The sequence below is a fragment of the Physeter macrocephalus genome, chromosome 4 (genome assembly GCF_002837175.3).
Source record: "Physeter macrocephalus isolate SW-GA chromosome 4, ASM283717v5, whole genome shotgun sequence".
In the NCBI taxonomy this organism is placed as follows: Eukaryota; Metazoa; Chordata; class Mammalia; order Artiodactyla; family Physeteridae; genus Physeter; species Physeter macrocephalus.
Genome location: NC_041217.1, coordinates 72,986,087 through 73,001,618, shown reverse-complemented (window position 1 = coordinate 73,001,618; position 15,532 = coordinate 72,986,087). Strand labels below are relative to the sequence as shown.

Genomic DNA, 15,532 nt, shown 5'->3' with positions numbered 1-15,532 from the left:
AACAGTTTCCACCTCTGGCCTCTTTCTGGCCTGGGAGAGGGAGTGGGGCTGGGATTGGGATAAGGGATTACCCATTCGTAGAATTAGCTAAAGGGGGAATGTACAGCTTTGCTTCCCTCAGGCTCTCATTCATTCCCTGAACCCATTTTGCTAAGTAAACTGTGGACAGCATACATCAGAGTGGGTAGCCATCTGAATGCCCAGTCTCTGGAGTAGGACGGGTCGGTTGAATGGTACTTTGCTGCCATTTCACTGTAGTTCTGGCCTATTGCTCTTCAGGTGGCTCCTACCTCTTCCAAGCAGCATGGTGTGAATGTCAGTGTGAATGCATCAGCCACCCCTTTCCAACAGCCAAGTGGATATGGGTCTCATGGATACAACACTGGTAAGCTCACCTTGACCCTGGCTGTCATTGGTGTCTGTGGGATGTCATTAAATGAGTTTCAGGGAGGAAGATGTGGTGCTTGAGAAAACAGGGTTGGTGAGGGTGTGCTGCTGCTCCATGTATGATTGTTAATGTCTGCCTGACTTGGGTGTCTGTCTGAGCAGCACCAACAGAGGAGCTTAATACTAGAATGTGTATCCACTACTCATGACGGGAATGCCCTGGCACACGAGTTGGCTGTTAGAATATGTTGGCTGGCCTAAACTTTGGGTGGGAAGCAGAGGGCCCCAAGATTTTACTGAGATGTCAGTGGAGGCAAGTGTTAACACTTAAGGTACTGGTAGTACAATAGGGGATATATTCACTGAATAGAAGAGTTAAATGGGTTCTTAGCTAGCATGCTGTGGTAGGTTTGGCTTAAATCTCTTTGTAGTACTGCTTTTCTCATGTGGCCCCTTTTTATTGCGTATCTAGAGGGCCTAAGATGTGGAGAGAAAGGAGTAGGGCATGAATACTCAGTAGAGGGAGAGTTGGACCTTTAGGTTCCTTCATTTGTATGGCTGGTCTCTGCAAAGTCCATTTGCCCCTCTGATGGCAGGGAGGGAAATACAGGAATCCTCTGAATGGGTGCTGACCTAAAAGATATTTAGCCTATCCCCTGCTCCCGTACCTGACACCTACTCTCCATTTTTGGAGGACAGGGAGTAAGAGTCTTTGAATAAAACAATTCCATCTACTTTTTTCAGTGCCTTGTAGATGTGTATGGGGAGGAGGTGGTTGCCATTGCTTGGGGTTGGAGTTGAGGGTTGTCCTTTAAAATTCTTAGCATAGTTATGGTTACATGGTGATTTGGATGGAGCTACATCTGTGTTCTTCACCCTTGTATGGGCTCCAGGTGGTTAAAATTGCCCAAGGCTTTCAATTATTGGGAAACTGAGCTGAGCAAAGAGGGCAGTAGGTCTGGGATCTAACAGGTGGAGCTTTGAACTGTGTTGTATGACTTAGAGTGGGACAAGATTTAAACTAAAGAAATCCTGAGAGACCCCATTGAGATTTAATAATACCCAGACTCCCTGTGCCTAGGGCCCCCCTCTCACTGAGCAGGTCCACGCTAGTCTTTGGTGGGGAGGATTATAAGCTTTTGTCTTGGAGTGGCCCTATTCCAAGAATATTAGATTTAGGTCTTAGCTGGACCAGGTTCAAGAATTTGAAGAGGTAGATGATTGGTAATAGAAGAAAATGGCATAGCTGATTTTGGAAATCCTAGCTTCTTACTTCCCTTAAGATTTCAGAGATCTCCTATAACAGCCCTTTAAGAATCCCCAGTTCCCAACCCCACAGAGGGCTCTTGTCATCCCATTCCTCATCAACCTCTAAATTCATTTATTTTTATGTATTTGATTCCTTTTAGGAAGAAAATATCCACCCCCTTACAAGCATTTCTGGACGGCAGAGAGCTAATTTGGCCCAAGGCTGGGGGCTGTGTTTTGTGTGTGTGTGTAAATTTGCACTGAAGTCTTGTTTCAGAAACCAGACCACTGAGGAGAGCCTGCTGAGCTGTGGCCATGGCCTGCCTGGCTTGGGGAAATGAGTTGGTGGATACCTTCTGGGCTTTTGAACTTGCCCTTCCCCCATTTCCCTCTCCCCCATGTGTCTGACCCTGTCTTACCCATTTCGAATTCAAGCGGTGCAGCACCTCCTCCGAAGCATCAATGCACACACCTGCTGTTGCTTTTGATTTCTGGAAGGCATGTAGTTTCAACTTGTAACAAAATATTTGTAGTCTTCAATAAACTGTGGTATTTCTTTAGCTAACTCTGGCGTTCTTTCCGTGCATGTCTTTCTGGACACTAGGAGCCAATGTTGTGCTGTGGATGAAGGGTGGAGGGTGGCCTTTTCAATCAAACCCCAGCATAGCCAAAGAACTGTTAACTTTTCAGTATGGTGATTTTATTAAGGTGGGGGAGGGGAAGTGGCCTCAGTTCCCAGCCTGTTGATTGGTTAGTCAGGAAAGCTATTTGTAGAAAATGCCCGATTCTCCATGCTTATTATAGCTCTTCACTTTTCCATTTAGATCTTCCCCTTGTCTCTGACATAAGCAGAGGATAAAAGACCAAAAAGTTCGTGTCATGTCATTGTGAAAGGCTGAAGAGATGGTGTTCAGAGCTGTCGTTAGGAAAGTATCTTCCAAGGCTTAATTCCCACATCTGGTTCCCAAAGGCCAAGTGGCTGATTGAGAGCAGATAAAGTCATTAGTGACCAGCTAGTTGATGACTCAGGCTGTGGAAACTGTTCTAGCCTGGAACATTGTTCTTAGTCCCTCGATGGCTTTTCAGGGATTGTGGATTATTAGTCGTTTTGCACTTGTGGGTATAGCTAAGAATGTGTGGGAGAGGTTTGGTTAGACATCTCCTTGACTATGGAAATTCTCATCCCCACTCAATCCAACTGGTATACCATCAGCCCTTCGTTCATAGAGTTAACTTGGACAGGGAGAACCCTGTCCTTGGTTAATTGGAAACCCAGATATTTCACTTTCTTTGTATTTGTTCCCAGCCCTCTGGAGTAATTTTGTACTGTGAGTGTGATGAGCTTTCCCAGGGGCTGCCATGCTGGGAGAGATTGGTTCTTATTTCTCCTCCCGGCCATCCACACTGTGTATGATCATCACTGCTTGGGAGTGGGGGTAACCAGGGGGTGTTGACTGTTGGAAGGAAAGCAAGAAAACTCCATAGTCTGAGGAGATTGCTAATTACTGGTGAATGATAGGTAGGGAAACCAATGCCCATTATTTTCTAGGGTCTCAGATGCTTACACTGAGGCCATTTAGGGCTACTACACAAAGTATCTCTTTTTTCCAGCATTTCCAGTTGTTTCAACCAACAGGCCAATTAAGGCCTCTAGACTAGAAGCTGTTTTTTAGCTAGTCCACCCTCTGGAAAGGATGAGACCAGGTAGGGGCACATTGGAACTAAATTCCTCCCTACCACCCGGCTTGAGAATCATCCATTTCTCCCATTCTGTATGGGATGACCAAGTGGTGTCAGCAAGCTGTTTGAGCCTTTGCAGTAAAGATCATTGTCTCTTCTGGTTTCCCTCAAAAATGTTCCATTTATATCCTGTTACACCTTACTCTCAACCCTTCCACACAAACCTCCTCATTAGCTTAGCTTTTTCCATAAATGAACTCCTGTTCTTAAAGTTATGCCTATTACCAGTGATTTGCCAAATGGGCACCTGGGTCTTGAAAAGGGAAGGGAAGAAACTGTTCCGTTAGTTCCTGTATTGTCCCCTTTTTCTTCAGTGCCTTTAAAGTGTAGAGTTGATACTTTGGAGATGGGGAAGTATTTTCTCATGCTTGGTTTCTGTAGTTCTGTTCTTTCCCTAGTTGGTGTTTGCTCCTCCCTAGAACTATCTGGACTTGTGATGTGGGAGGGTTCTCCGGGGTAAGATGCCACTTCTACTGGGAAGATTCTAAATTGGCTGTCCAAGGTGGGCTTAGCTTTTGAAGGCTGCCTTGGTCTAGAGAGGATTTGGGTTCTGGAGTTTGAAGGGAGATTGCTGTTGAATTGTGGGTGAAAGGAGAATTCCTCATATGATTTAGTCAGTTTAGTGCTTCCAAAAAACTCTGAACAAAGTGTTCCTAACAGCAGAGGAGAATGATCCAAAGACATAAACTGAAATGCAAAGTTTTTCTGAGGTTTCATTTTATCTCACTTCCTGAAAACTAACAGATCTTTAGAAAGGATGCTCTAAATTCCTAGTTAAATTTGAGTTACTTTTCCTTCAATATTGGTATACAATTTCTCAAGTAAGTTGCTGGGTTATTTTACCTGATGGCTTCTTCCTATCCTTGACTTATTGCCCCATACCCTAGGAGGTACAGTATGTGTATTTCAGTTTAAGGAGTACAAATCAAAATGGAGAATTGTACTATTGTGGTTTCCTTAAAATTGTAGTTGGTGGTAGGGAGGTTTTCAACAGGAAACATGCAAGTTGCTGGAGTATGGATTAGAGCTTTTATCTCATGGAAAAGCTGAAGTTGTAAACTAGAATGACAGTTGGATTTTTGTGTTCCACCTAGGCTGTAGGAGATAGCTATCTACCCCTGTCTACCTTCCTTAGCCCTCTCTCTCCATGCTTTGGCTTAAACTGAGTAAATGGAAATTAGCTTTTGTGCCAGCTCTTTAAATCATAAGTCTGTAGCGTAGAATTGCCAAGACTCTGGGGAAGCTGGATTAAGTAAACTGAGGCTCTGAGAATGAAAGTGCTCTTGGGGGTTGAATAGGAGTGCTCCTCTAATACTTACCTTATGCTGTGGAGGCATGGATTTTGAACCCATTCAGGAGCAGGACTGCAGAACTGAGTGGAGTTTGGGTCAGTTGATTTGAAATGGACGTTAGAAGTTTAATACAATCCTGTTGGGTTTTGGCACAGAGAAGTGTTTTGAAAACCATATGCTAGTGAGGTTTGGCTATATTCCCTAGTCCTCCCCAATACAACACACCTCACTCTCACATAAATACTCAGTACACATCTGGAAAGGGCAGGAGAACCTAGGGAGCTTTTGTGTCATGAACTCTTATCCCTCAGGACTGACATGAAGCTGGAAAAACAGACCAAAATTCCCTTGCAGTGCTATAGCTAGAAGGGCTACACACATCATCTCCCAGGGATGGGGCCAGGCAGCTAGCTGAGCTAATCCTCCTGTCTGTTTCCTCCTCCCCCAGGTGTATCAGTCACCTCCAGTAACACAGGCGTGCCAGATATCTCGGGTTCTGTGTACTCCAAAACCCAGGTAGGTGCCTGGCTCTGGATAGAAGTGGAAAAAGAGATGACATAGAGGAGGTGGAGTTGGAATGATAGAAGTACAGTGAACATGGGAATTCCCTGGCGGTCCAGTGGTTAGGACTTGGCACTCTCATTGCCATGGCCCGGGTTCAGTCCCTGGTCAGGGAACTAAGATCCCGCAAGCTGAGTGGCGCGGCCAAAGGGGGAAAAAAATACAGTGAACAAGAACAACCGTAAGAGAGGCCTCAGGAAATCCATTTGACTAGAAAATGAGTGTCTCTAAACCTCAGTTTCTTGAAGAAGTTTAAATTTAACCCTCTGGGAAAAAGCAACAAAAATGTTACAGGAAGGTTCAGTGTGGTAAATTGTTGTGATATGTCATGTGATTTACTGTGCAACTGTCCTGGCCCTTTACATACTCACTCCCAACCTTTTCATAAGTTTCCGAGAGAACAGATATGGAATGAAGGGAAACTAGTTCTTTCCATTCTTTTTGTAAGTATATCTATAAACAGAGTAGGAGAGGATACAACCCAGTAGCTAAAGTGAGGCATCTGAATTATCCATAGATTTGTATTGTGTTGCTCCCTCCAACACACACCATAAATAAGTAAAAGTTTGATGTAAAGTATTAGGAGTTATGGTGGAGTCTTTCATGGCCAAGACCATTAACACTCAAGATACCTCAGTGTGTATTCATTTCTTTTGAAATATCAAGGAGTTCTAATTTTTACCCAACTCCAGGGGTATCCCTATTTGTGCTAAGAGTAGTTAGCAGATTTCATTGTGTTCATGAATGATGTTAGAATTTACGAAGTGCTCTCACATCTATCCTCTCATTTGGTCCTTACAACTGAGAGGTTAATAGCATCCCTGACTCATGTTAAGAGAAAATGAGGCTGAGAGATTAATTTTCTCAGGTTCACACAGCTGTTAAAGGGTAGAGCTGAGGCTAAGACCTGAATGTCTGACTTCAGGTGCAGCATTCATTGTATGACACCATGCTGCTTTCTGAGGGTGGGGGATCTTGGGTTCAGAAATTCTGAGGATTAGTTTGCTGATCCCTTTTACTCTCTCTCCTCCCATTCTCCTGGATAGCAGTCCTTTGAGAAACAAGGTTTTCATTCCGGTACTCCTGCTGCCTCCTTCAACTTGCCTTCAGCCCTAGGAAGTGGGGGGCCCATCAATCCGGCCACAGCTGCTGCCTACCCACCTGCCCCCTTTATGCACATTCTGACCCCCCATCAGCAACCGCACTCCCAGATCCTTCACCATCACCTGCAGCAGGATGGCCAGGTAATAGCCCTTCCCCCTCTTTCCTTTCCCTTCCTCTTCCTTCCTGTACCCTAAAACTACCTCCCCTTTCCTTTTCTTACCCTTCCGCACCACCACCTTCACCCAATCCTCCCCAGCGCCAGCCATGGGCACACAGCACATACAGACACAAGCGCACACAACATGAGTGGCCGGCAAAGGAGATGTCAGAGAAGAGGCCAGATTGAAACCTTTTTTGCCCAGTTCCTTTGGTGCCTTTCTCCTCCACCTCCTCCCATAGCACAGTTGTCCTCATCCTATCAGACCTGGGTCACACCTCCCCTCTTACCTCTCCCAGCCTTCCCCCTTCCCTGACATTATAGCTTTCCCTTCTAATGGTGGAGTTCTTTTGTCAAAGTTTGTCCCTTTATTTTCCATATATCCTGGTTCTGCCTCAGCTACCATATTTGCAGATGATTCTCTGTTGCCAGCGCCAGCAGGAGGAGCAGGTAATGAAACTGAATGATGATATGCTTGAACCCACTCCTTTTCAGTCCCCATTTCACCTCCACAGTCTCAGGGAACTTGAAGAGAAAAGATTGCACAGTCACAAATCGGGATACACAAACACAAACACCTTGCTGAGCTCTCTGGCCTCCCGTTCCTCTCTTGTCCTCCTCTCCTCAGTGTCCTCTTTTTCTTTCTACCCTTCCCTGACTCTTGAAACACTTGGTTACCGGAATGGAAAGGATTCTTGGGGCAGCATCTGGAGCCTGGGGCCTCAGACTGTCTCTCTTACCTTTCCTGAAATGGGCTCACAGATGTGATGTGTGGTAGGGGTGGGGAGCCCTGGGGTGGTGCAGGTGACCTCTCCCCCTTCCTCATAGGTGGTTGCAGAGCTAGAATAAGGGCTGCCTTGCTCTCAAAGACAGATGTCCAAATTGAGGCATTCATGGGGATCAGTGAAAGTGAAATCACCTTGTGATCACTCATCTCCAAGAGGCTATAATTCTCTCTAGAGAGTAGCCTTTCCTCGGATCAGGGGAGGGTGGGTTTGGGGGGTGAGGAGAAGGTGAAATTGAAAATTAGTAGAACTGATGCACTATCTTGTCTCTAAAAGTATCCCGCCCTCTTTTCATCTTTCCCTTATTTAAAGTTTGAAAGTGTTTTTTTTACTTGTCAGAGGTGCTCTAACTGCTGTATAAAACAAATTTCCTATGGTTAAGAAGTAAGCTTCAGAGTAGTTTCTAAGCAAGGGGAATGGGAGAGTAAAACAATTTCCAGATTTCCACCTGAAGATGTCATAAATTTGTCCCGCTAACTAGACATCTTTTTCCTCCCCATTCACCCTCCCATTCCCCTGCAGACGGGCAGCGGGCAACGTAGCCAGACCAGCTCCATCCCGCAGAAGCCCCAGACCAACAAGTCTGCCTACAACAGCTACAGCTGGGGGGCCAACTGAGGCCCTGACTCTCTTCTCCCGGTCCCATCTTCTGAGAGGGCTTCTCAGCCTGGCAACTATGGAAACAGCATCAAAGAGAGAAAGGAATGTGGGGGGGTTCCACTGCCCCCACCCCCAGCAGCCCATCCCATGCCTCAGCTTCATGTCTGTCCCATTCCCATACCATCCCCACTCTGTTGTATGTATTATAGGATTTGTATTTTCTCCTTTTTTTTTCTTCCTTTCCTCTCCTCCTCCCCCCTTGCATTCAAGATTATGAAACTTTGCTGTGGGCCCTGCCCTCCCTTCTCCTCCTCCTGTTCACCCTGGTGGTGTGTGGGTGAGGTAGGGAGGGGGGACCCCCAAATATATATCAGCCCAACAGCCCTAAGTCTCCTCCTTTATTATTAGGAAACAAAACAACAACAACAAAAAAATGGCGTCATGAATATGAACAGCATTGTCAGATGAATTAGTTGAAGTGTTTTTTTTTTTTTTTTTTGTACTGTGTCCTCAAATTTAATGGATTAATGTGTCTTGTATATATAAAAAGAAAACCTCTACCTTCAGCCTCTGCCCATTCTTGCTCCGTCTAGGATATCCTCAGTCTCGTCGATGACCAGCTTGGTGAATAAGTATTACTGTACCAACTGGGCCTTCTCTAGCAGGCCCCGAAGGCAGTGGAATAAAATGAAATCTTCGCCCTTTAAGAACTCCTCTGACCTTAATGTGCTAGTATCTTGCCCTTGAGGGCATTCCCTTCCCCCCCTCCCCTAAGAATTACACAGCGTGGTGCCTGGAAAGAATCACCGCAAATCTTCATTTCCTCCAGATCTACAGCAGATTTTAGGCAGTGAAGGGATAGCAGATACTGGGTGGAAAGGGAGAGGGTTAAGCAGGAGTTGAAAGAAATGGCTTTGTAGAATCAAAGTTTAATTTAGATGGATCCAGGCAAATGAACTGGAAAGAAATGAGGGCAACATGCACTGTTGGCTAGCAAAACTGAAGCAGTAGTTCTTACTTCTTGAGTGCTTTCACTTCAAGTAGCTAATATCCAACCCCTTGAAAAGGAGGAGTCTAGAGCAAGGCCAGGGTTGGGATCGAGGTGGGGGTACAGGGAGGGGGAGGCTTATAAAGTCAATGACCCGAAAAAGGGGATACTTAATAGCCCCAGATTCTCTCCCAAGACACTTCAATAGATTTCCCTTGGTCTCTTACAAAGACTTTATCCTGGTGGTTGCAGACCCTGCTTGAAAGAATTAGGAGAATCCCTTATAGTTATGACAAACTCCTTAATAGCTGGAGAGACGGAGTTAAATCCATGCGTTCCTCTGTCTTTTTTACTCAACTCTGGGGAAGTCACTATACTAGAAGAAGCTTAATGCAACATTTTGTCCATCCCTCTAATATTAGACTTAATTGTATCAGTCAAGAAACAAACTGGACGGAGGAAAGGGGCGAGGTGGGTTTAGAAGGAAGACGTCGTCCACGGGTGTGGTGAGCCGGCGGTGAGGGTGGGTCTCGGTCCGGTTCATTTGTGCGGGTGGGCTGCCCTCTGGCGGCTGCCTCCGGTGCCATCCAGTGTCAAACCCTCGAAACACCCTGTTGGAGCGGGTTGATCGGCAGGAAGGAGAATTGGCTTAGGAGGCAGGTGAGCGTTGGAAAAAGAAAATTCAGTACACCCGCTCCCTTCACAAGGAAACAGTAAAAGAGAAAGCATTTGGAACGTGATAGGCCCGTCCGCCCTGCCCCCCCACCCTGTCCGGCTTACGGTCGTTTTACGACAGTGTCCGATCGCAGGCTTGCTTTCCGGTAGCGTGGTCTGACGCTTCACTCAATTTTCGACAGCGTAGCTCTGGCTTCCCCCAGCTGTGGGGTTCGAAGGTTCGAGTCCCACTGCGGGAATGAGCCTCTTTGACCTCTTTCGGGGCTTTTTCGGCTTTTCTGGACCTCGGAGGTGAGAGCGGGTCCGGGCCAGAGAAGGCGGGGCGGGATCCTCTGAGGGGAGCTTGACCCTTGACACCCTATTTTTGGAAAAACATCCTTTTCCCTACTCCTTCAACTCCTGCGGAGAGAACGGAAGTCAACATTGAGCACTCACCCCGCGACAGTAACCAGGGCGGTTAAGAGGAGAGGAAACAGCCGCTTAAACCTTTCTCCAGTCTGGGGTGATGCTACAGGGGCGCGGGTGGGGAAGACAATAGGGCTCTGGGTAAGAGAACAATGAGCAAGTGAGCAGGAACTTGGGAGAGAAGGGAGGGGCTGGGGAACAGTGAAGAAAAGCCGAGCGGAAGCGTTTTGGGGAGCCGCGAGGTGAGGACTGACTTTGATAAAAACAAAACAAACCCGATGGCCAGTCCTTTTAACCCTCACTTCAGCTTCCTAGATCTCAACTCTTGTCTCACTTTGTCATCCATTAGCCGATTTTATGGTTTTAAATAGTGCTGAAATCTTGGTGGCCGATCTGCCTCCACCCCTAGCCACAGAGATCCCTTTTTTGGAGGGGTGACTCGCGATGAAGATGAAGATGATGAGGAAGAAGAAGGAGCCACGTGGGGCCGTGGGAGCTCGAGGTTTGAGGGTCCCCAGCCCCCCGAGGAATTTGGCTTCGGCTTCAGCTTCAGCCCAGGAGGAGGGATGCGTTTCCACGATAACTTCGGCTTTGATGACCTAGTACGGGATTTCAATAACATCTTCAGCGAGATGGGGGCCTGGACCTTGCCTTCCCGCCCTCCTGGTGTGTGGATGCCCCGGGGGAGAACCTGTGGTTTCTGCTGGGTCGGTGGGTGAAAAAAGGAACCTGCAGAGAGTAGTTGGGGGTTGGGAAGTGTGAGAAAACGGATGATTTCAAGGAGATTTAAAAGAGTCCAAGTCCCCAGCATCCACCTGCCACCTTTCTGCAGAACTTCCAGGTCCTGAGTCAGAGACACCTGAGAGACGGCAGGAAGGACAGACGCTTCGGGACTCAATGCTTAAGTATCCAGATAGTCACCAGCCTAGGCTCTTTCATGGGGCCTTGGAGAGTGATGCAAGAACTGAATCCTGCAAACCAGCACCAGGCTGGGGCTCCCAGAGACCTTTTCATAGGGTGAGTACATCTGGGCCTGAAGTGGGAGCCTGTGGAGAAAACTGACTGCAAAGACTGGAAACCTTGTTGGAATCTTAACAGTCTTGGGTTGGAGTCCTAGGCCCTCCACTTGGTGTATTTATCTGTTTTCTGTATTAAGCTTCTTGTAGGATTTTCTTTGGGGGGAAATGTGAGTTCTGCTTTTTGTTTAAAAAAAATTGCTGGTCTAAATGATTCTTGGACAAAGCAGACTTCTTGAGGGTGGACAGAAAAGTATCAGTTGAGGAATGCTTTTGGTAGAGGGATACATAAAACAGGTAGGAAGGAGGAAGGTGTAAGTAAATAAAGCTATCCTGGCTGGGATTATTTCTCCTGAGGAAAAGTAGTTTTGGAACTTGGAAATAGTTTGGGTTCTGTGACCCCCTCAAATTTGATTGAAAAGTGTCATTTGACCTACTTTGTCTTTTTCTGCAGTTTGATGATACGTGGCCCGTGACCCCCCATTCTAGAGCCAGAGAGGACAATGGTGAGTTTCGAGGGAAAGGACGTTTACCAGCCGTTTGTTCTCCCTCCCTGAAATTTCTTCCTGCCACACTTGTTCCCTTCTTTCCCTTGGACTCTTTCTTTCTTCTTTCCTCTCTCTGCCCTTCTAGATCTTGATACCCAGGTTTCCGAGGAGGGCCTTGGCCCAGTTCTGCAGCCCCAGCCCAAATCCTATTTCAAGAGCGTCTCTGTGACTAAGATCACTAAGCCAGATGGGGTGAGTTGGGAGAGACGGTAAAGGGAACTATGGTCAGAGAATGTTCTGGAAAGGGAGCCCTATGTAAAGAAATCAGTTAACTCACCTTTAGTGATGTTAGGGATATGGTGGGGGCTTCTCCTTGTAGACAGTAGAGGAGCGCCGGACTGTGGTGGACAGTGAGGGCCGGAAAGAGACCACAGTAACCCATCAAGAAGCAGGTGGCTCTCCGAGGGATGGTAAGTAAAGAGTATGAATCAAAGGGATCCATTTCTTAATTCCTTGGGAAAGGGAAACCCTTAACTCCCCTACCCTTTAATATTATTCCTCTCTTTTGCCTCTGTCTAGTCTCTTTCACTTAGCTTCTGTGTATCACTTTCTTCCTTAGGTCCAGAATCACCAACACCTCCATCCCTGGATGATACCTTTTCCATCCTGGATTTGTTCCTAGGACGTTGGTTCCGGTCCCGGTAGCCTTGTTAACTCTCAGAGGCCTTTAGGTTCTTTCCGCCCCCACCCTTTGCTCACCAGCAATGGGCTTAGTTCTCCTTCTGCCACCTCAGCACCTTGGGTGTGTGGAACAGTGAATTGGGGGTATGTCAGTATGTCACTCACCCAGACCGACCAATAAAACCTTTATTTATGCTAATTCCTTAGTCTTGGCTTTGTCATGGCTGTTCCACTTTCTCACACTATCCAGGGATTCCCAAATTAACTTGGCCCACAAAAAATTATTTCTTAATTTTTTGCTTTACTTCCAAAATCTGATTTTGATAAGTAAGTTTCAGGTACCTCTAGAAGATGATTTTCCTTATGAAGAGATAAGATAACTAAAAAAAAAAGGAAGTATGTGTATAAATGTAGAGGAAAAACTGCTTCCCTAGGTGTGGGAGCACTATGATTGGGTAGTTCATGAGATAATTTGATGAAGTACATGGGCAAATATTTCTTCCTTTACTGGCTGTTTTTATTTTTATTTTTTTGTATAAGGGAAAATAAAACTAGCAAAACATTATTGGTCTCTTCAACAAGTGGTACTGGGAAAGCTGGACAGCCACATGTAAAACAAGTAGATTAGAACATTCCCTCATACCAGATAGAAAAACTCAAGATGTAAATGTAGGGACTTCCCTGATGGTGCAGTGGTTAAGAATCTGCCTGCCAGGGCTTCCCTGGTGGCACAGTGATTGAGCGTCCGCCTGCTGATGCAGGGTACACGGGTTCGTGCCCCGGTCCGGGAGGATCCCACATGCCGCGGAGTGGCTGGGCCCGTGAGCCATGGCCGCTGAGCCTGCGCGTCCGGAACCTGTGCTCCACAGCGGGAGAGGCCACAACAGTGAGAGGCCCGCGTACCGCAAAACAAAACAAACAAACAAAAAAACAAAAAAATCTGCCTGCCAGTGCAGGGGACATGGGTTTGATCCCTGGTCTGGGAAGATCCCACATGCCACGGAGCAACTAAGCCCGTGCCCACAACTACTGAGCCTGTGCTCTAGAGCCCATGAGCCACAACTACTGAGCCCACATGCTGCAACTACTGAAACCCACGCACCTAGAGCCCGTGCTCTGCAGCAAGAGAAGCCACCGCAATGAGAAGCCCACGCACTGCAGTGAAGAGTAGTCCCTGCTTGCCGCAACTAGAGAACGCCCGCGCACAGCAACGAAAACCCAACACAGCCAAAAAAAAAAAAAAAATTTTCAGGGACTTGCTAGGTGGCGCAGTGGTTAAGAATTTGCCTGCCAATGCAGGGGACACGGGTTTGATCACTGGTCCGGGAAGATCCCACATGCCGTGGAGCAGCTAAGCCCGTGAGCCACAACTACTGAAGCCCACGTACCCCAACCAATGAAGCCCACGTGACCTAGTGCCCATGCTCTGCAACAAGAGAAGCCACCGCAATGAGAAGCTGCACACCTCAACAAAGAGTAGCCCCCGCTCACCGCAGCTAGAGAAAGCCTGCACACAGCAAAGAAGACCCAACGCAGCCAAAATATAAATAAATCAATTTTAAAAAATTATATAATGTGGATCCCATATTAACGGATCAAGTGTTCTATAAGTCCTTATAGAGTGATATTAGCTGAGACCCTATGGGCAGGAAAGGCAAACCTATACTCAGAGTATGTGTCAATCCCAGTCAAAAGTGATGGGGAATCTAGTGTCCTTAACTTGTCCCTAAGTGTCTGCTTCCTCTCCTTGAGAGATAGCACTGTACTAGGGACTTAGTGTTGGTATTTGTTAATGGCAGATTGCACGTTGGCCACAGCAGTGGTTAACTGAGCCGTGGTGAGTAGGAGCTCACACTTTTGGGCCTGTGCATAGCCTCTATCCTACCACCAGTTACTCTACTCAGTGTATTCATTGTTCAGGAGTGGGTGGCTGATGACAGGCAGTGGATAAGTCATTCTTCCTACTTGGTTGTTCAGTGCATCTGTGATGGGTGCTTTCTGGTGGGCGTTAACGTGTAATACAAAGACCTTTACACTTCAAGACTACTCCCATAGGTCCATCTTCAGACTTTCTCGTCCCTGATCTTCCACTCTTTGTCTTTCCAAGCCCCTGACCAAACAACTAGGCCAGTTGTGACTGTATGTTCTTACCCTCTCTTTCCACGCAAAGTGGATGACCAGATGTACTGTCCAAATCTCTGTCCCCTGGGAGGATTTCCCCTCACCACTGTCTTTCAAGGCCACTCCTGATTTGTTGCAATGCAGCAGCAGTCAATTTTTGGCTTTTACCCACAAACCGTGCCAACTCATGTCTGAACCAAGCTTATTCCTTCTCTGATCCCTCTTCACAAGGGATCCCTGTCATAGACTGAATGTCTGTGCCCCCCCTACCCAATTCATATGTTGAAACCTAATCCCCAATGTGATGGTATTTGGAGGTGGGGCCTTTGGGAAGTGATTAGGTCATGAAGGCAGAGCCCTCATGAATCAGATTAGTGCCCTTATAGAAGAGACCCCAGAGAGCTTCCCTGCTCCTTCTGCCATGAGGACACAGTGAGAAGACAGCTGTCTATGAACCAGGAAGTGGGCCCTCACCAGACGCCGAATCTGCTGGCGCCTTGATCTTGGAATTAGCAGCTTATAGATCTGTGAGAGATCAATTTCTGTTGTTTATAAGCCACCCAGTCTATGGTATTTTGTTATAGCAGCCTGAATGGACTAAGACAATCCTCAATAGGGTCATGTGAGTTGAGGGAGAGATGCCTGGTAAATGACATGAGTCTGGGCCACTTACTTTTCAGCTGGCTTGTGCCCTCTGACCCTGCTTATGCCTGAACCCAAAGAAGTCACTTCCATTTTACAATGTGTTCTTGCTGGGCCCACCCTTCCTAATGACATGGAGAATCAGGCAGAGCCCAGCTTGTGATGGGAAGTTCTGGCTACTTGGTCACTTGATGAATTATAATCAGATGCTCTGTCTCTATTGTAGCCCAGTAGCACTGTAAGAGCTGCTTTTCAAAAGGTATGTATATCTCTGCTGCAGATGGCATGGCTTTGCTCCAGAGCCCTGTGGGTCTACATTATGATTCTCCTATTAGAGCTTGCCAAACCACACACGGTATCTTTTCCTACTACAGATACTCTAGTCTCACTGGGTCTGCTGGGTCACATGTCTGCAGAGGCCTTTTCTGCTTTGGCCCCACTCGAAGTTGACAGCCTTCAATGGTCAGAGTTGTATTCTCAAGTGTGAAATACATAGCTCCTAAATCCTAAGTAGATTGGTGATGTGTTTTTTTCTCAGTGGTGGAAGGTAGGAGATGCAATAATCAGTCCTTTACTTCAGATTGGATATGCAGCATGTCCCAGACCACTGGACCTCTCAAAACTTTACCAAGGTGGCAGTTT

At 46.8% G+C, this 15,532-nt stretch overlaps 2 protein-coding genes across 26 annotated transcripts in view; both read left to right on the top strand.

Moving 5' to 3' along the window:
• The window catches only part of UBAP2L (ubiquitin associated protein 2 like), a 42,338-nt gene extending 33,741 nt beyond the window's left edge, over window positions 1–8,597 (top strand). For 3 of the 25 annotated variants that reach the window (XM_024116142.2, XM_028488805.2, XM_028488802.2), the window contains 2 exons: window positions 280–385; window positions 1,797–2,200. In XM_024116142.2, coding sequence (XP_023971910.1) covers window positions 280–385; window positions 1,797–1,846 — 156 coding nt within the window. In that variant the 3' untranslated portion in view covers window positions 1,847–2,200. Of the gene's footprint in view, window positions 1–279; window positions 386–1,796; window positions 2,201–5,115; window positions 5,184–6,274; window positions 6,473–6,888; window positions 6,940–7,796; window positions 8,434–8,467 lie in introns of those variants that run through there. The other 22 variants (XM_055084299.1, XM_028488790.2, XM_028488799.2 and 19 more) reach the window with 18 other exon arrangements.
• Window positions 8,598–9,745: 1,148 nt separating this feature from the next.
• HAX1 (HCLS1 associated protein X-1) lies at window positions 9,746–12,326 on the top strand. Its single transcript, XM_007130318.2, has 7 exons — window positions 9,746–9,828; window positions 10,352–10,608; window positions 10,775–10,959; window positions 11,413–11,464; window positions 11,592–11,698; window positions 11,826–11,916; window positions 12,066–12,326. Exons 1-7 carry the CDS (start codon window positions 9,776–9,778, stop codon window positions 12,149–12,151), a joined length of 831 nt encoding a protein of 276 aa, XP_007130380.1. The 5' UTR covers window positions 9,746–9,775; the 3' UTR covers window positions 12,152–12,326.
• The last annotated feature ends 3,206 nt before the right edge of the window (window positions 12,327–15,532 follow it).